The 19,902-nt window shown below is 43.3% G+C and overlaps 1 protein-coding gene and 1 pseudogene across 3 annotated transcripts in view; both read right to left on the bottom strand.

Annotated features, from left to right (window-relative positions):
* Window positions 1-19,902, bottom strand: part of Vwa8 (von Willebrand factor A domain containing 8) — a 324,101-nt gene that overhangs the window by 159,754 nt on the left and 144,445 nt on the right. For both annotated transcript variants that reach the window (NM_001427283.1, XM_087585390.1), the window contains 2 exons: window positions 18,064-18,170; window positions 10,535-10,606 (listed from right to left, as the gene is read on the bottom strand). In NM_001427283.1, coding sequence (NP_001414212.1) covers window positions 10,535-10,606; window positions 18,064-18,170 — 179 coding nt within the window. The remainder of the gene's footprint in view (window positions 1-10,534; window positions 10,607-18,063; window positions 18,171-19,902) is intronic.
* LOC148001069 (histidine--tRNA ligase, cytoplasmic pseudogene) lies at window positions 1,092-3,176 on the bottom strand (annotated as a pseudogene). The gene has a single exon (XR_015638996.1). The product of XR_015638996.1 is annotated as a histidine--tRNA ligase, cytoplasmic pseudogene (transcript).

The following is a 19,902-nucleotide window of genomic DNA, read 5'->3' as shown; positions in this document are numbered from 1 at the left end:
ACAACACACTAGGAGGAAGCGGCTTCAGAAGGGCAGGAGTCAAGGGTCTGTCAACTCCAGCACTGGGCGGCTGAGAGTGACAGAGGACATGAAGCTCACGCACGGGCAGCACTCAAACTAAAAGCAGGAAGCCACCCTCCTCCAGCTCCGGGAGCTTGGGGCCACAACTTTACTAACTCCAACATATTCTGGGGTCACAAAACTTATGAGTCTTATTATTTTAGTTAAACTATGTACTTGGGCAATTAAAGTCATTTGCAGAAGAAAGAGATCTAGGCTGTCTTCCTGAACACGCTATCTGTAGTCTATCACAGAGGGAAAGGAGAAGGAATAGGAGAAAGAGGCCAAGAAGAGTAGAGATCAGACAGAGGGAAGTTTGTCTAGAACTGGCTTTGGGTCCTGAGACTGAAATGTGAGACTTCATGTCAGTGACAGGCCTTGAAGAATCTCCTCAGCAGAAGCAACCCCAGGCCGATGCTCTCCTCACTGCTGAATGCTCCTATCAGCCCCCAAGGCCCATCTTGTCTCATCTGCCATTTTCCAGCCACTCCTCTGCTTTCTGGTGAAATGTCCTTACTCCTCCACAGCTTAGCCTGATTACTGTTTTTCTCTCCTTCAATCCTAGCTCAGAATCACTCCTCTATCTTCCTACAACACTGCCATGCCCTAGAGGACACCAGTAAAGTCAGGTACCTCTGGAAGAGGGCATCCCTCTCAGATGTCTATCTCTAGTGACTCAATGGAACCTTCAGGTAATAGGCACTAAAACGGAAGGAAAGGGGAGGAAAGGGGAGGGAGCTGGAGCCCCGCACTCAGCTCTTCCTAAGGGGACAGACACCTTGTGTAGGTGCCTTCTGTTTTTTATGATGAAATTTTCTGTGACACTTTTAGTACAGAAAGTGGAGAGTAACATTCCCAGAGCTGCTGTCCATGTGCAAATACCCCTTCAGTGCAAAATGGCTCCAATGCTCACATCAGCCACGCGCACGGAGAAACTAGCGTGCCTGTTTTGGAGGGAGGCAAATTAAATTAAGTTCTAGGCCACGAAGAACTGAAGACAACCCCATGTGGTAAAATGTCTTAGGCTGTACTTCAAATCTTTTTTTTTTTTTTTTTTTTTTTTTGTGTGTGTGGCAGAGATGTTTATTGGCCGGAGGTTGTTCATCTGCGCTGTGGCTTTTCAATGAAGCCATCTCAAGTCCAAACGGGAGTTTAGGAGGCAGAGACTTGATTAATCCACCTATACTGCTTGACCCCACCCCCCACACAAGGAAAGTGTAGTACCTAGCCATTTTTTGCCAATGACTACGGATAATAACATAATAATAATAGTAATAATAGTAATAATAATAGGGGCTGGGGATTTAGCTCAGTGGTAGAGCGCTTACCTAGGAAGCGCAAGGCCCTGGGTTCGGTCCCCAGCTCCGAAAAAAAGAACCAAAAATAATAATAATAATAATAATAATAATAATAATAATAATAATGATAAAAACAAAAACAAAAAACCCAACCCCCCACAAAGCCTCTGTTCTGACCACCCTTCAGTCTTCTGCTGGATCAGAAACGCCCAAACTGTTTAAGTACATATGCAGTTTTGTTCTAGTTCAGTTAAGGCCAATCCTGTTTCTTCCACTAGTTTGCTCAGTTCATCACATGGAGAGGGGCTGATTTGTTCTTCTTCTGATCTCCTCCACAAGGTCTTCTCTTTGGACATCCATCTCTTTTCTGCTCGTCACTGAGCAGAGCTTGATGACACCATCTTTAAGCTCCTGTTCACCAATGATGGCCACCAGTGGGATGCCTGCTTCCTCACAGTACTGCAACTGGTTCAGTAACTTTGGGTTCTTCTTGTACAGCAGCTCAGCCTTGATCCCAGCATCCCATAACTCTGAGATAAGCTTCAGTCTCTCCTCCAGCAGCTTCTTCTGTGCAGATGCCACAAGCACCTGCAAAAGTCCACACCTTTTCCTCTGAAGCCTCTAATTTTTGCTCTACAATGGGGAAGATCCGTTCCACTCCAATACTGAGCCCAACACATGGCACCTTGCGCCCTTTGGGGTCAAATATGCCTTCTAGCCTATGGTAGCGCCCTCCAGCAGCTATGCTGCCCACACCCAAGGGTTCTTTCCCAGCTTGGGTTGGCATTTGTAGCAGCACTGCCTCATAGATGACCCCAGTATAGTAAGTAGTCCAGCCCTTGAGCAAGGTTCAGGTCAAAGGAGATCTTGTCATCAATGCCAAACAGGGTTAGATACTCAAAGAGCAGCTTTAGGTCTCCCAGGCCCTCTACAGCCTGTTTGCTTTGGGAGAGTTTAGGATGCTGGAGAAACTGTTCCACCAGAGATACCCCACCATGCTGCTGGACATAGTCCCCGATATGATCAGCCACTTCGGGTGCAAGGCCCTTCTCTCCCACCATCTCATTCTTCACTTCCTCCCAGGAAACCTTGTCTAGCTTGTCCACGGAGGAGCAGATGGTACGGAACTTGCTCTCAGGGACACCACAGGCAGCAAACATCCAGTCTAGGATGTGCCTGTCATTTACCTTGGAAGTTGCCGATCTGAAGTGAACTCAGGATCTCTCACATCATCTTTAGGCACTCTGCATCAGGAATCATGGGGTCAAACTGTCCAGCAATGTCAAAATTACACTGATAGAATTCACGGTAACGGCCTCGGGTCATAGCTGGGTTGTCCCGGTGATACACCGTTGCTATGTGGTAGCATTTAATGTTGGTCAGTTTATTCATTGCTAGATACTGAGCAAAAGGGACAATAAGGTCATAACGGAGGGACAACAGCTCCCCACCCTGGTCTTCAGGTCATAGATAAGCTTTGAGTCTTCTGTGTACTTTCCAGTTAGTGTCTCCTTTAGTTCAAACACAGGTCTATCGATCACTTCTGCTCCATGGCGTTTGAAACAGTGGATGATGACATCAAACACCTTTTCTCGGACTGCCATCTGCAGGGGACTATAGTCTCTCGTGCCCTTGGGGGTTTTGAGGACAAACTTCTGTTTGCCTTCATCATGGCCCAGCTGTGCCTTCAGTTTTAGGAGTTTCGTCACCTCCTCCTCGATCTGCTCAGCGGATGCTTTCTCCTCCTTAAGGCCCCTCACATGCGATCCCTGGAGTCACACCAGCTCCTCCAGCGCAGCACGATCTGCCATCCTGTCTGCCAACCAGAACTGAGCTGTATTTCAAATCTTACCACACAAGATGGACATCAAGAGGCAGCTTCCTTGACTGCTTTTAGGAGGGTTTGTGTCACAATGTCATAGAATCAAACAAATGCCCATTAATCCAAGGTCTTTAAAACTGACCTGACCAAGTATGGGAATGTTCTGCGTGGAACTGAGGGTGCCCGTGAGGGGGCAGTCCAGGCCTCTCCTCTCCGGAGCTTGCATTGACAAGCACAGCTCCTGCTCTCCACAGTGGCTTGCTCTGTCCTTCTTTCTGGTTTCCCTTAATTCTTGAATAATTTGTACAACGTTGCTTCAGTCTACATGATATTTAGAAATTATCTTTCAATAGCATCCCTTTGTAGAAAAGTAACTGAATGTCAGTAAATACTACACACAATACACAATAACAAAGTAAAGTAACTGTGAGAACCAGAAAAATAAATTCTATCTGGCTTTTTAAAACTGAAACTTGATGAGCCTTCCAAATTTTGCTTACCATTTCTTACAGTCCATTACACGGAGTGTGGACACTAGGACTATGATCTGCAAAACTGTTCTCATATGGAGGTTTTTACTCAGTCTCTGGGCCTAGGTTTGCTCATCTACAAAGGCACAGGCTATTATTCTCTAGATACTGCCACACCCTTTAATCTTATGCCCAAGAAGGAGATTGCTGCTATACAATCAGAGGCAATTTCTTATTTTTTCAAGTTCTCCCAATAAAAACAGACTATATAATCAGAAAAACAACTTTACTGAAAATGAACAGGAAATAATCCTAAATATTCACAAAGATGAATCTTGTAACAGCCAAGAAAAGAAGACAGAGTCCAAAGGTATGGCTTCCACACAAGTGATCATAAAGCTTCCTGCAAAAGGCTAAGAGCCTTTCCTTACAGGAATAAAATCTATACTTCTGTAATCTGCTTATGGAATACACTGCTACTATATACAGCAAAGAAACTTTGGAAGTGTGGTCAGCCTCAGTACCACCAAAACCGCATGGAGGGGATAGGGAGGTCAACGCATCTCGTGAAGAAAATACAAATCCAACACAAATGTGAAAAAATGGTTCACTAAAAAACGCAAGGCAGAAAAACTAAATTTGTGGAGAGAATATAATAGAATAGCAAAAACTTTCCAGACTACATACAGATCAGGCAGTAGTCACTGCAGAAAGCTCGGAAAGGTACAAACAGTAGCCTAACGGTGAGCAATGGTGTGCAGGATGACACCAAGTCCTCCCTCGCCATGGGGCCCCCTGGCTGCCAGAGTCACTGGAAGTGTGGCACACTTAGTTATCCAGTTCCCTGCTGTCACCAGGGAACAGACGAGAACATTTCTGGACAAACTGTTCAGTCCCCCTGCAGACATTAGACAGTTACACTGGCACTCCTGTTCTGATGAGCACAGGAGAACCTGCTCAGGCCCATTTCCAATCAGTTAGCAGAATTCACACACTCTTTAATTTTGGCAACAAAATACGTGCAGCATCTTAATACTAAATAACTCAACAGGCATTTGTGAAACCTTTGTCTACAGAAAAACTGGTCATAGTCAACCTGTAACTAATAAAGGGAAGAGGATATACAAAATAATAACAATGGTCGCAGAATGCTGCTTGGCTGACATTAAGTAAATGTTTCTGACTTTTACAATGCAAAACAGATAAAATCAAATGCTATAAAATTAAAAGGTTATGTCTATCTTAGAACATATGAATATAATTTAACTTTGTTGTGTAAATTAACCAAGAAATGAAATAGGCTTAATAAAGTTTTATCTAAAAAAGTTTCCTCAATAGAAATTCACTAGATTGGTATAATCCTATATATTTATACTACAAGTGGAACAAGATCTTCTCAAAATAAAGGTAACAGGAGAAAACATCCTTTTGGTATGATGTGAAAAATAAAACGTGGCTCCAGGCTCACATACTTAAGGGTGGCTACCAGCTGGGGGCACTACTGAGGTGACAGGGAATGATGGAGCTGACATTGGAATGGATGACTTGATGGTCAGGTCTAGTTGAAGGAGGTCACTGAGATGTACCTCTGAAAGGTTTTAGGCTGGCTGTGCACCAGTGGAATGGAGTCAGTCGGCCAAGGCTGAGACCTCAGGAATTCTTCTCTCACTTCCAGTCTCTCTCAAACAGACTGATAGATACTGACGGGAACAAACCAGCAGTAGGATTAGACTTCAGAACATGGGAAAGAGACCACTAAGAAATCTGCAAAGAGAATGCACTACAAGACAACATGCAAAATGGCTGTCAGTAAAACATTTGCCACAGACATGAGGGACCGTGCTCAGATTCCCAGCACCCATGTCAAAGGCACAGCCACAGCAGTACACGCCTATAATCTCAGGACTGGGGAGGTAGACCAGAGATCGCTGGGGCTTGCTGGCCAGCCAATGTAGCCAAGCACAACCAGTGAGCTCCAGTAAGAGACTCATCTTAAAACCTGCAGTGGAAAGTGGCTGAGAGGATGTCTGACGCTGACCTCTAACCTGCACACAAGTGCACATGCACATGAACACATGAATCTCAGAAGTTTTGGAGAAATAGAAGATTTTCAGGTGTCACTGACTGTTAAATAGGATAAATATGTACTTTTTTATATAAATGAATGTCTTTTATTCTGTAAAAAGTGCAGTCATAACCATTCAACAAAGTCAGGCACTGCATTTTTGCTGCTGTTGTCACTATTATTAGAATCAATAGAATAGAACTTGTGTGGTATTGGAGAAAATGGGAGCTTGGGAGACCTAGGTCTGCCACTGACTAGCTATGTGATCTTGGACAATACTGGAGCCTTTTAAACCTTGTCTGTTTATGAGGAAGGTATAGAAAGTTCAACTTTTATTTTACTCCACAGTGTTATTGTAGAATCAGTAAATGATTAAAAGCAAGAGAAACTGTAATACACATATCACTGCTTTAATCCTTATTTATAAGAAAACTATATAATTCAACTACAGCTGAAATTAAATATACAGTACAACTATCTTAACGTTGAATCAGAGTAGGAAATGGCACAGATGTTTAGACAACAGCAATACTGAATTTCTCTGTGACACCAGCTAAAAAGGCTTCCTACAGAACAAAGCACCTGAGGGTGCTCACAGGCTAAGATGGTGAAGCAGGGACATGTACCAAAAACAACACAGACAAGGGCTGAGGAAAGGTGGGCATAGGAGTCTTGACAAGGGAAAAATATGAATCATAAAACACTAAAAAGGGAAGACTAAAGACTTTAGCAGGCAGCTCTTATTTGGTAAAACATAAAAAATTGGCTTAAAATGAAAAAGGTTAGGAGTGATTTTAGCAGATTGCTCAGGTAGCAGCGACTGTAATTAATTCCACCTCATTAAGCATAGGAAACGCTGCTGATTCGCTGTGAAGTCTCGCCTCATACTAAAACCAAGTGGCAGTGGGTAGCAGAGTGTGTAGTTGGTTATGTCGCTGATTAAACACTGATTTCTAAAACAAAACAGGCAAGAGTTTAAAATGCTTCTTATGCAAGAGTAGTCAAGCATTTTAGACGGTGTTAGAAAAATATATTCCCATCAAATGGTCTAGCAAAATGCTCTCAAAACTCATGCATGTTGGGGGTTGGTCTGGTGCTGTGTATACAAATGCTAAATCCTGTAGCCCAAGGTCTGGTTGCCCCAGGAAAGAGAATTCACACATGTACCAGCCTTTATTGTGTAAATCTTGCTCCCTAACTTAAACTTAGTTGGTTACTAAAAGGCTAGAATCTGTGACTGGGCAGTAAAGAGAGAAGAAAGGCAGGACTTGAGGATCCAGTAAGGGGTCTCAGGAGGGACAGGGAAAGAAGCAGAAAGGAGGCAGAGAGGGAGAGGCTGCAGTGAGAGGAGACGGACCAGGAGCACATGGCCAGGAGAAAGGAACCTGAGGACTAGCTGAAGGAGGAGAGATAACCTGGGCGAGGCTCGGACAGCAAGGGCCACACAGCTGGGCTGTAAGTCAGAGAAGCTCACAACCTGCCCGCTAGGCTAAGGCTCGCAAATAACGGGCCAGCCAAAATACATGATTTATTTCACACAAGTGTTCTTCGTCCAAAACGTTCATTCGCGGGGGCTTTGTAATTAAATAGAAATGACATACCTGTAGGCTGACCCAGTAACTCAATTTCTATAAATATTTGTGCTTCATATGGAGAACTGTTCAAAAAAAGAGGGGCTGGGGGAGGGTAACCAGGCAGTTTGTTCTTTGTATTCCCAGGGCTGGGCACTCGCCTTACCCCACCCCCTAAGCACCATCAGTTAAGAAATGAGCAGGCAGCTCTCTTTTTGTTAAATAGAATGCCATGCTAACATAATAATATAAAAACAAAGACTCCTGATCACAAGGGGAAGCTGCAATGCTGTAACTACAGGGGAGGGAGCACTGTGCAGAGCTCCCACACCTGCAGCAGAGGCTCCTGAGTGACCAAGCGTGTGAGTCCAGGGCACTTGTCCCATTTGGTTCAAAGGTGGCAATTCTGCCTCATTTACTAAATGCTGCTATGGCATAAAGTCCTCAGTGAAAATAGAAATTTAAAAACGTATTGTGTCTAGGTAGAATGTAAGCCACTTTATTCTCATTTAATTTGGCAAGTGTTGTACATGGGCCTGTTTTCAGCTTCCTAACAGATATATGTGGAATTCTGTCTAATGCTATAGATACTCAGGCAAGATGGAATTATATACAAGGGGGAAAGGTAGGATTGGTTTAATAAAGGTAAAAATCGTTGAGATACCTCAAAATCAACACTCAGTTCCTCTAATTTCCCTTGCTTAAGACATGCGGCTAGTATCCCAACAATCTTCTAAAATAACCATAGATACAATAAAACTTAACCTTCTGCATGGGGCCCGGCCGACTCTCATTTGTGCATAGGAGGCTGGGCAGCGTCTAACTGTAACCACTCCATAAAGAGTACTGAGTGTATTTACATGTATGCAACCCACTGTTGGCATCTCTGTCCTACTTAATCTCCACAGCCTCTCTTCACTCTTTCTGTTTCCGAGTTTCGTCAATGTTCTAGAAAGAGAGGGAGGAGACAGATCACTTCTGCAGTGGCGATCTTTTCTGATCTTCTCAGTGAGAACAGCAGCTCTCCACTGCAGGGAGCTAAGAGTCAGGAGCCCACCGCCTGCAGCCTACGCTCCCATCTGCCTGCCTTTTCTCATGGTGATGCTTTACGAGGCAAACATGAGTGCAGGTGAGCAGGAATATAAAACATTGGGAAGCAGGAAAACCCACTGGGCGGCAAATCTGGGTGTTACTGTTCAAAGCTGCAGGAGGAGGACCTAGTCACCATAACTAGGAAAGAAACCATCCTGAATAAAGAGTGGGGAAAAGGAGCAAGCCAGCCTCATGCTGCACTCGCTAAGGGCCCTCCGAGTGTGTATGCTCACACCCTCAGGAGCAGGTGGACAAAGGCTGACCAGAGCCTTGCCCGTTCTACACACAGATTGAAAACAGGTTTGAGTGGAGCCCAGTTGGCTCAAGTGTTTACCCTGTTCCATTTGGGTCAGCTCCACCTTCTGATTGCTAAATACAAGCATGAGACGCCACTCTCAGCTCAGTGCTAGCTATGATTGTTCGGAGCACAAAGATCACCCAGCTCTGTCGCAGGGCTCCAGTCTCAGACTCTGAGCTATCTCACGCAAATGGGCACTGCGTCACGTGCTCACCTAGGTTCCTACTGACCCAGCAGGGGCACATTTATAGAAGGGTTCAGTCCATTGTTTTCAGATCTCCTGGAAAATCTGTCTAAATTTTACATTCAAAGTACTAATATTTTATGAATTATTAATAGTTATACTTTACTGAGTAGGACATGTGGAATCCTCTAAGATACTTCTCAAATACAAATACCTGATAAACACTATACACCAAGCGTCAGAAAGGAGGCCCAGGAGCTCAGTGGCTCACTCACATTGGTAGACAGGGCAGTAAGTTTGTCAATCTAACCAGACACGGACAGAAACCTAAAAGTGGTATACGTTATCACTCCAGAGGACTGAGCCAGGACGGCAAGTTACTCAGGGTCCTGGACAACTAAAAACCTGGGCGTGCAATGGGTCTCTGTGCTTGCTTCATTTCCACAACAGCACATTGCCACCATGAGGATCAGAGCACACGGACAGAGACAAGAGCTGGGGTGGGCGTGGAGGACCAGAGGCTGGATTACAGCACCAGGACAAAGGTCCACTCGGGAAACAAAGTCTAACTTACTTCTGAGAACAGATTTCAAGGTGAGGAATTCTCAAGACACCAGGCTGAAAACAATGCGATCAGACATGGAGACATCAAACGACTGTCTGAAGGAGTCAGAGCACTCCATCAGATAATTTAAAAGACACTGAGAACCAGTGCTGCTGCTGCTGGTGCTCCTGGTGGCAGCAGTGAAGGCTGTGGCAGCCCAGAACTCAGGAGGCAGAGGCAGGTGGATCTCTGTGAGTTTGAGGCCAGCCTGGTCTATAGAGGTAGTTCCAGGACAGTCAGAGCTACATTAAGAAACCCTGTCTTGAGAAACAAACAAAAAAGACACAGGCAGCAGAAATACTTACTCAATCTAAACATCTCCTCAACACTGGTACCCAATATATGCTGGTGATAGACGAGGTTTATAATAAAAAAAATCAGAAAATCCTCCTGATATGAAAATGGCTGGCCTATCAGTCATGCCTTAACTGCTAGAAATCTGCCGTTTGCACTCCAGCATCCTGGAAATACTATCCCCAAAGCCCCAGCGGCTCTGGGTGCACTCAGTCTACTCTCTCTGTCTTTCTGATCTGTTGATGAGTTTGTCAGCCATGTCTGCTTCTAGGGCCATTCATTTGACAGCAGGAATTTTCAAAGGACACACTAAGTGCACCAGGCGTTAAGTGACAAAAAAAAAAAAAAAAAAAAAAAAGAGTGTTCAAAACTCTGGGATTGAGCCGGGCTAGATGGCTCACACCTATGAGCTCAGCATTCAGGAAGCAGAGGCCGGTGGAGCTCGAAGAGTTCAAGTCTAGCCTGCTTTACAGAATAATTTCCAACCCAGCCAGGGATACATCGTGAGACTCTGTCGCAAAAACAGAACTCCTAAGTCCCTCTGGTACAGATTCCTGTTCTGATGGTAAAGAGCTTTATGCTGAAAATTTAAATATCTCATTTTACTAGGAGGAAGAAGAATCTCCAAGTTCTTATTCCCAAAAGAAGAAACTAATGTGTTAGCACTCACTCCCCTGTGCTTTCTCCCAGCCAAACTCATCTGGTTACCAACCGATAGTAAGTGCTCTCCAGACTCACCTGGTTACCAACCGATAGTAAGTGCTCTCCAAACTCACCTGGTTACCAACCAGTAGCAAGTGCTCTCCGAGGACAAAGTCTTTAAGCATGTCTTCCATCACTACCATGTGCTAGAAAACAAGGATGCAATCGGATAAGTAAGAAAGTTAGCTCTCCTGTTAGCACAACGTTGCACAGAAGTAAGCGTGAGCATGTTTAACAGCGTTGTCTTGTCCTCATCTATCTTATTTGTTTAACCTGCCACTGTGCGTTCAAGTATTTTTTTCTTTTCTTATTTTCTCTTAAAGTAAAAGAAAAGCCTGTCACAATCTAACTGGTTATATCATTACTGTTAAATTTATGTTGTTTTGCAACTTAGAAACCAGCTACAGTGTGGCCCACTTCATAAAACACCTGAAACAAACAAACAAAAAAGAAAATTGGCTATAAGATGCTATCTACGAGTACAGAACATATATTGCAATAAGTAACTGACCTGAATTAAATACATTTTTATTATTGTTGCTTGAGACAAAGTCTCTCTCTCTACCTCTGGCTATCCTCGACACTCTATGTAGACCAGGCTGGGCTCAAACTCAGAGATTCACCTGCCTCTGCCCACCTAGTGCTGGGATTAAAGGTTAGAACTATCACACCTAGCTATGATTAAAAACTTGTTTAATGGTGTGGATATAAGTAATTTCAGTAATCAATTATATTATCAATATGAAAACTTCAAATATTCCATCTGAACAAAGGCAAACTATTGACACTGTAGACTTGGCTTTAATTTAATGACACATTTAAATTGACGATTTCTAGCATAAGTGAACAAAGGCTACCAAAAGCAACCAAATGTCTCCATTTTGGGTTGTGTGTGTGTGTGTGTGTGTGTGTGTGTGTGTGTGTGTATGTGTAGAAGGCACAGAAAACAGAGACACCCATTCACACACATAGCTTAACCATTTCCCTCCGAAGCTATGTAAAGTCTTAGAACTAAAAAGGCACCCTATACCTTCCATTTGTTTTCATTTGAATTATGACACAACATAATAAAAAAAGGCAAAATTCTGGTTGCAGCAGCCACAGAAGAGGCTTTCGTTCTCTTTGTAGACTGTGAAATAGGACACCTGAATAGGCTACAAAGGCTCATGGGACAGAAGAAGAGCTGTGCCCCAGCACAGTCTGAATTCCAAGTCCCTCTTCTAGGTTTCTGGATCAAATCAGCAACAGCTCCAAGATGTTCAAGGGACTCGAGATCTAGCTCTGAAAAACCCACACACTCTACAGGTATTTTTCAGAATTTTGCTTGCTTGCTTTTCTTGAACTGATTTTTTTTTTGACAGTCAAAATCTGTCAAATCTGTAATGTTTTCATTCATTTTTCCCTTAGAACTTATTAAACAGTTAATTTTCCTTCCCTTAAGAATAATGAATATATTGGCTTTTCTTACTTTTCTTAGGTTAGAAACACTGAGGAACTAAAGTTTTAACAAGATTTAAAGTGACGTGACTAAATTTATTTACTGTGTTTCTGGAACACTAAATAAAATAAAATAAAAAGCACTGGGTTAACAGTATAAATAGAGTATCCTAATAGAAAACAGATAAGACTACCTTCTAGAACAATGTTTCTCAACCTGTGGGTCGAAATCCCTTTGGGGATTAACAGATCCTTTCACAGGGGACGCATATCAGACATGTACATTATGATTCATAACAGCAGCAAAATTACAGCTATAAAGTAGCTATGAAAATCATTGTACAGTTGGGGATCTCCAGGACATGAGGAACTGTATTGGGCATGGCGGCATTCGAGGGTTGAGAGGCACTGCTCTAGGAGGACGACCTAGGACATCACTTACACTGGGACTTGCTGCATTTAACTAAGTGAAAACTTGGTGGTACTTCCTAAAACTAACAAGCCAAGGAGCTGGAGGAAAGGATACAGGCACCCCTGGTCGGGCCTGCAAACGTGACCCTGCAGACCCTGGGCTCTGGCTGCACTCCCTCTCACATTGTCTACCACACACCCTCATCACACCTGCCCCGCTGACCAGCACCCGTGAGCACCAGCTGAGGCTAAGGGCACTGCCCAATCCTCCTGCAGCACTGTATTTGCTCCTTATCACTCTCTTCCTGGCTTTCTTTTAGGTGCCCAGGATATGACAGAGTGGATTGTGCCTACATGGACACAGGGCCCCGTCTGAGGACCAGGTAAGAGAAGTGAGCAGAAGTGCGGGCTGGTGATCAAAGAGCACAGGGCTTCTCCCTTGCCCTTTCCGAGCCAACCTTCCAAACTGAAGACAGGTTTTATCTTGTGAACTTTCCTTATGATCTTGTATAGTTAATAAAAATCAAGGCTCTGCCTTACAAGCCTGAGGACCCAAGTTCAGTCCCGAGGCCCACATGGTGGAAGGAGAGAATGGATACTACAAGTTGCTGTGTGTTCCTCTTGTGCATGACATGTGTGTGACCACATATATACATGAACTCACAAAATGCAAAAACAAAACTCCAGAGTTTTCAGCTGTAGGAGATTATAACATGAGACGTGTCTGCACGCTTTCTTCTAGTGATCCTATTCCCCAGTTTCAGAAACTCAACCAAACCTGACCCCTTGCTTCCTTGTCTTAAGCTCTCTCCTTCCTCCTGTACCCCAGCCTACTAACAATGATCCTTTTCTGTCCCTTGATCCCACTGACATCACCATGGCCCCTCTGCACATCATGATCCTCTCTTACTAGGATCTCGCTAAAAACCAACTCTAGTGACTAAGACACATACAGTATACTCTTTCTTTTCTATGGCCACAGCTGGGAGTCAGGGCGTTGATAATTTCCGGCCTAGATTTCACTGGCCAATTTAGCTTCTGAAACTCCCATTTCTCTCAGGGAAATTTGTTCTCCACACTACAACTGTGGCTGCTTCTTTGTTCAGATGCTTGCCACTCGTTTTTCAAAGTTCCTTAGATGACTCTTAATGCTTTGGGAGTAGCAGTTTCCCCTGCTCCTGTGCAGGGCCAACCTCTGCTCTTACCCCCGCCACACACATACGCCATGCACCCCTCCCAGTGCAGGAATGATTTTCTGTTCACTCTCTATCCACCAGATGATGTGCTGCCTGAGAGAGTCTGAAACCAAGTCCCCACGTGTACCACCTAAGGAGTCCTTAAGGTGTCCACTCCCACTGCCTCACCTCCCTCGGGTTCTTTTTTTTTTTTTTTGGTTCTTTTTTTCGGAGCTGGGGACCGAACCCAGGGCCTTGTGCTTCCTAGGTAAGCGCTCTACCACTGAGCTAAATCCCCAGACCCCTCCCTCGGGTTCTTAACTGTGACCTGGACAGTTTCAATAAGCACTGCTCAACTGTCTGTCTCATCTCTCACTCTTGGACAGCACAGGAAGGTGAAGAGAAAGTTAGTGAAAGTACAGTGTGCTTAAAATCTGTCGCTGGTTTCCTTGACAAGGACCTGAATTCTTTCGTTAGTGAAGCCTGCACAATGCCAGTTTCCTCAGGTACCAGCCTCATCACTGGACACTTTTCTGGAAGCCAAAGCTCTGTGGACTGAGCTCAAGGGTATGCGGCTTTCTAAGAGACTGTCTCTCACACACAGCCAAGGCTCTGCAAACAGATAACCATTTTAGCCTGAATGGGTTTCCAACGCTGCCTTGTTAACTAGTTTTCTGAGCTCTTTCCAGTCAGTGGCCATCAGTCACCTCCTTGGCAGTACACAGACCTGTGTGTACCTCCATCCCATTTGTAGTAAGCATATGTATTTATTGGCCTGTATGGTCCACTAGATAAAAAGCAATTTGAATCTTGGAGTTGCACCTGCTTGTGTGTGAACATTTAATCTTGGTGCCCTGATACCTTAGGCCCAAGACTGACTTGTGTGTTTAACTTTTCAGGTCTAAAGTTCCTTCAGCTTATTAAAAAGCTATTAATCTTGTTATTCTACATTTCTCCTAGTTACTCCTCCAAGGGTCATAGTCCATAATAAAACATAATAAAAGATTCAATGAAGAAATTCTCTTTCGAATGGATGTTCAAAATCTTATTAATGCCTTTTAATCCCCTCAACACTTATTTACCATGTGTTAGAAACTTTGCTGTTCAGCGGAGAGAGCAGACAAAGGAAAGATGAGGGGAAACCATTTTAAAGATCATTTTCAGTGCTTGGTGGTAAGAGGACAACAGGACATCACAGGAAAGATGGACTGGAATGCCCCTCTATCTGTCAGTGACCCTGCAGATCCCTGCTTCTATGATGACCTGCAGCATAAATGAAGGGGTAATGCCTTCTACTGAAGCAAACCGCACTAAGCCAGAACTGCAACAACTAAACTCCTCATAAATGGTTGATTCGTTACTCTTTGGGGGAAGAGGAGCTTCTGGAGAAGGATTACACAAAGCCCCTCGGGCACCTGTGGAAAGTTCACTGAGGACCTGCAGTGTCTGTGTCTGTGTCACCAATACCATGGCAACAGGCACTGTTCAAGGACACCATGGTCTTCCTCCCTACGGAACTTCCTACCTCCTTATATGCCATGAAGGCTGTGCAATCTTAACTATTCTGGAGTTTTCCATTGTTCCTTCTGACAACTTCATATTGCTCTGTTTTTCTCGTTTCTGCTGTGTGGATCCAATGTGAAATGTGGACAGACAGTGCTTAGAAATATTGTTTCTTTTAATCAGGGTTTTGTTTTTATATCATAGATGAGAGTATTTTCCTTCTATCTATGTAACTTCATTTTCTGCCCCTTTGATATACAATGATGGAGTGGTCTTAAGGGAAAAATCAGCTGATTAGAGAATGAAACAAAAAGTATAGTTTTGAGCTATAAACGTTTGAACAGAGCTATTTTATTAAAAAAGAAAAATTTATCTAGATACCTAAATACTATTACTGCATGTAGAGATATAAATTATGAGACTCATTGAACAACCAAAGAAATTTTACTATAATTTTGCTAATTTCCTAAAAAGATAAAAGGGAGTTCCAATGTACTTTGTAAATGCCATTGTTTACATGCAGGTCAGCAAATAAGAACTACAAGTAAGCATGCTTCTATCATAAAGGGAATATTTTCAGAAATATTTACTAAAAACAAATTGTACAGAAATGAATCTTAAGAGTAATAAAGCTTTCTAAGTTCAAACTTCTTTCCGTGTCTTCAGAAACAGTCCACAATTACTGGTAAGGGTTGAAGGCAAAGTCTCTCTCGCAGTCCACCCTCCAAAGAGAAAAGGAGCAAAGGAAAGGAGAGCTCTTGGAGTACGTAGCAACGAGGAAGAGGAAGAGAAGATGTATAAGATGCTTACCTCCTGTGAGCTACAGAAAGGACTTAAGTAGACACCAAAGTGACAACCAATAGGTCTGTGTGTTTTAATTCAATAAAATACTTTACTAGCCTCAAGCACAGTCATATATATATATATATATATATATATATATATATGTGCCCATCATATGTACATATTTAAACCCATAGCAGTAACTCCTCTAATTTTAACCATTGAAAGGAATTTTAAATCTTATATCATTTTAACTAAAAATATGAACAAAACATCAATGGTTTATGCTCTAAGATCAAGAATTGACAAATGGGACCTCATAAAATTGCAAAGCTTCTGTAAGGCAAAGGACACTATCAGTAGGACAAAATGGCAATCAACAGATTGGGAAAAGATCTTTATCAACCCTATATCCAATAGAGGGCTAATATCCAAAATATAAAAAGAACCTAAGAAGTTAGACTCCAAGAGAACAAAATAACCCTACTAAAAATGGGGTACAGAGCTAAACGGAGAATTATCAACTGAGGAATACCAAATGACTGAGAAGCATCTAAAGAAATGTTCAACATCCTTAGTCATCAGGGAAATGCAAATCAAAACAACCCCGAGATTCCACCTCACACCAGTTAGAATGGCTAAGATCAAAAACTCAGACGACAACAGATGCTGGTGAGGATGTGGAGAAAGAGGAACACTCCTCCACTGTTAGTGGGATTGCAGACTGGTACAATCACTCTGGAAATCAGTCTGGAGGTTCCTCAGAAAATTGGACATAGTACTTCCTGAAGACCCAGCTATACCACTCCTGGGCATATACTCAAAAGATGCTCCAACATACAACAAAGACACATGTTCCACTGTGTTCATAGCAGCCTTATTTATAACAGCCAGAAGCTGGAAACAGCCTAGATAACCCTCAACAGCTGAATGAATATAGAAAATGTGGTACATTTACACAATAGAGTACTTATGACTCATGATTTTGTGAAATTTGCAGGCAAATGGATGGAACTTGAAAATGTCATCCTGAGCAAGGTAACCCAGTCACAAAAGAACACACACGGTATGTACTCACTGATAAGTGGATATTAACCAAAAAGAAGCTTGGAATACCCACAATACAACTCATAGACCATATGAAACTCAAGAAGAAAGATCACTCCAAAGTACGGATGCTTCATACTACTCAGTAGGGGAAGAGAATAACCTCTGGGGAATAGAATGAGAGAGGGATCTGGGACGGAGAGAGGGGGGGAGGGGAAAGAGGGGGCAGTTCAGAAAAGGGAGGAGAAGGGGGAGAAGTACAGAGGGTCAGAAATTTGAAAGTAGGTGTGTAGCAGTGGGGGAGGGGGAGACTGGGGATAGCTACTAGAAAGTCCCAGATACTATGGACCCAAGTGGTTCTTAGGAACCAACAGGGAGGACTTTAGCTAAAATACCTAACAAAGGGGAGACCATATCCAGTGGATAGGCATGGCCCCCAGTTGAGGGAAGGGGCTGCCCATTCACCTCAAAATATTAGTCCAGAATTCCTCCTGTCAAACGGAAATGCAAGGACAAAGAGTGGAGCAGGGACTGAAGAAAAGGTCATCCAGAGACTGTCCCACCTAGGGATCCTTCGCATCTGCAGACATCAAACCCAGACACTATTGCTGATTCCAAGAAGCCTGGTATAGCTGTCTCCTAAGAGGTTCTGCCAGAGCCAGACCAATACAGATGTGGATGTACATAGCCAAACATTGGACTGAGTGCAGGGACCCCAATGGAGAAGTTAGGGCAAGGACTGTAGGAGCTGAAGGGGTTTGTTTGCAAACCCATAGGAAGAACAACAATATCAACCAACCAGAACCCCCAATGCTCCAGGGACTAAACCACCAACCAAAGAGTACATAGGGGGTACCCATGGCTCCATCTGGATATGTAGCAGAGGATGGCCTAATCTGGCATTACTGGGAGGGGAGCCCCTTGGTCCTGTGAAGGCTTGATGATCCAGAATAGGAGAACACTAGGCCACTGAGGCAGGAGAGGGTGGGCGGGTGGGGGAGCACCCTCATAAGAGGCAGGGGGAAGGGAGGAAGGGATAGAGGGCTTGTGGAGGGGAAACTGGGAAGAGGGATAACATTTGAAATATAAGTAAATAAAATAACCAATAAAAAATATTTCAGCACTTCATTTTACCTTACTTGAACTGAATTTAGGAAATCATGACTACAATTACACATCAGTATCATTTGGATTAGAGTTGAGTACTATAACATGATTTGCCCAAGACCATGAAGCAATGCTCTCACCTGAACGTTGTCATAGAAAAGAACGTCAGGCACTTTCATCTTCTCATGGGCATTGTGCACTGGTGCACTGACGGTGCCAATCTTCAGAGACCCTGCAACTACTTCACCTGGACATTTTGTACAGAACAGAGCATTAGAACTACTCAGTACAGTACTCAGTCTTAGTGACATCCTGCTAATATCCCGAGAAGCCTAGTCTGGCCAACATAGAATGCAAGGTAGCCTCTGCAACTTGAGAAGTCCTCAGGATTTAAATTAAGCAAATAAAAAACAAGCCGAAAACACTGTAGCTCTCCAGCTTACATTGTAGACCCCACACGAGTCCACAAAGGACAAGAGTATGGCTGTGAACCAACTTAGGTACCTTAGGTAACACACACGATGTAAGGTCCAACACCCATTACAGATAGGCTTACAGATGGACATTTAGTAGACAGAGGCTTTCTGGATTACTGTTCACACAACCAGTGTTTGCTGATAACATTTCAACCACAAAGGGGACACACTGGGAGAAAGCAGGCTAACTTTTTTCAAGAAGTCTCATACTGTTTGTATAAGACTGCCAGGGCTGTTAGCCTTGTGGGCTCAAAGCCTGGTTTTGCCATCACAAATGAGGGCAAATAAAATTTCAGGAGAACAGTAAACATATATTCTGATAAAAAGCAGAGGTGGAGAATATGGCATTACAGTATAAGTTCAGCCTTCATATGACCATGCTACACAGACTGCCATCACCACATTACTTGGAGAGAGAGCCAAGCCCTCATGAGAAGGTTGTTCAATGGGCCTGAGTCCTCAACAAGCAGAGGGAATTAAATGCATTCTCCCTAAGACTGGTAGCTTTTAAGATTAATGAAGCCAGCCAAGGGAGCAATATTCTCATTTAGGCCCCTTTTCTCCTGCAGGAAGCTTAGACAGACACTACTGGGGCTGACCTTTCCCAGACTGAGCAATCTACCATCCTGACAACACAACCTTCCTCAGACACGTTCCCAGCTCCAATCAAATAACACTAAGATTCTCCATGTCCAGGGTAATTACATCTCTGTGAGAGGCCTTTGCACATCTGCAGATCCATCAATATTAAATTTATAGATAATTTTTAAAAAGTTATTAGATTTCCTTAATACTAAACTCTTGATTCAATATAGCCACAGTTATTAAAATACTAATCACAAAAGTGGCCATTACAGTCCCATTGGAGAACGGTCACACACTCAGTGCTTTGAAAGACAAGGACTTAAGAATGGAAAATTTCCCTGTGTTTCAACTGATGGACGGGAAACTTTTAGAGTGTTCTGTCTTCTCCAGTTCAAGCGTCTACTTACAGCTAGGTGAAGAGAGGTAGCTCTACAGGTGAATGGAGGGACTAGAGGGGGCTCTTATTAGTCTCTGTCATCCCAGAAAATGCTCCCTGACATGCTCCATAAGGAAATTTGGTAGCCCTCAAAATGCCAATGTCGTATGAAGAAAACAATTCTAGCCTGCATGATGAAACACATTCAGAACGAAAGACATACACTTGTCAAAATTAGACAAGTTAATTCAGGACAGAAACTTTAAAACCTTTAGTGTGTTAGTATCAAACTAACTATGGGTACACATGTAAAGTGGGGGCAGGGGCTTGTCTAATATTCATTGAAAGAAGTAATATCAGAAAAACTGGCTTCAGACTGGTTTTTGTTCGTTTGGCTTTGGCTTTTGTTTTTGGAGACAGAGTTTCTCTGTGTAGCCCAGGCTGTCTTGAACTTACTTAGTAGACCAGGCTGGCCTTGAACTTACAGCATGTACTACCATGCCTCACCCCAGACTGTTTCTTAAAGAAAGGAACAGATTCAC

This window comes from Rattus norvegicus, chromosome 15 (assembly GCF_021556685.1).
Source record: "Rattus norvegicus strain SHRSP/BbbUtx chromosome 15, alternate assembly SHRSP_T2T, whole genome shotgun sequence".
Classification (NCBI taxonomy): Eukaryota; Metazoa; Chordata; class Mammalia; order Rodentia; family Muridae; genus Rattus; species Rattus norvegicus.
Note: the sequence above shows the minus strand (reverse complement) of the source record. Positions and strands in the feature narration are given on the sequence as shown.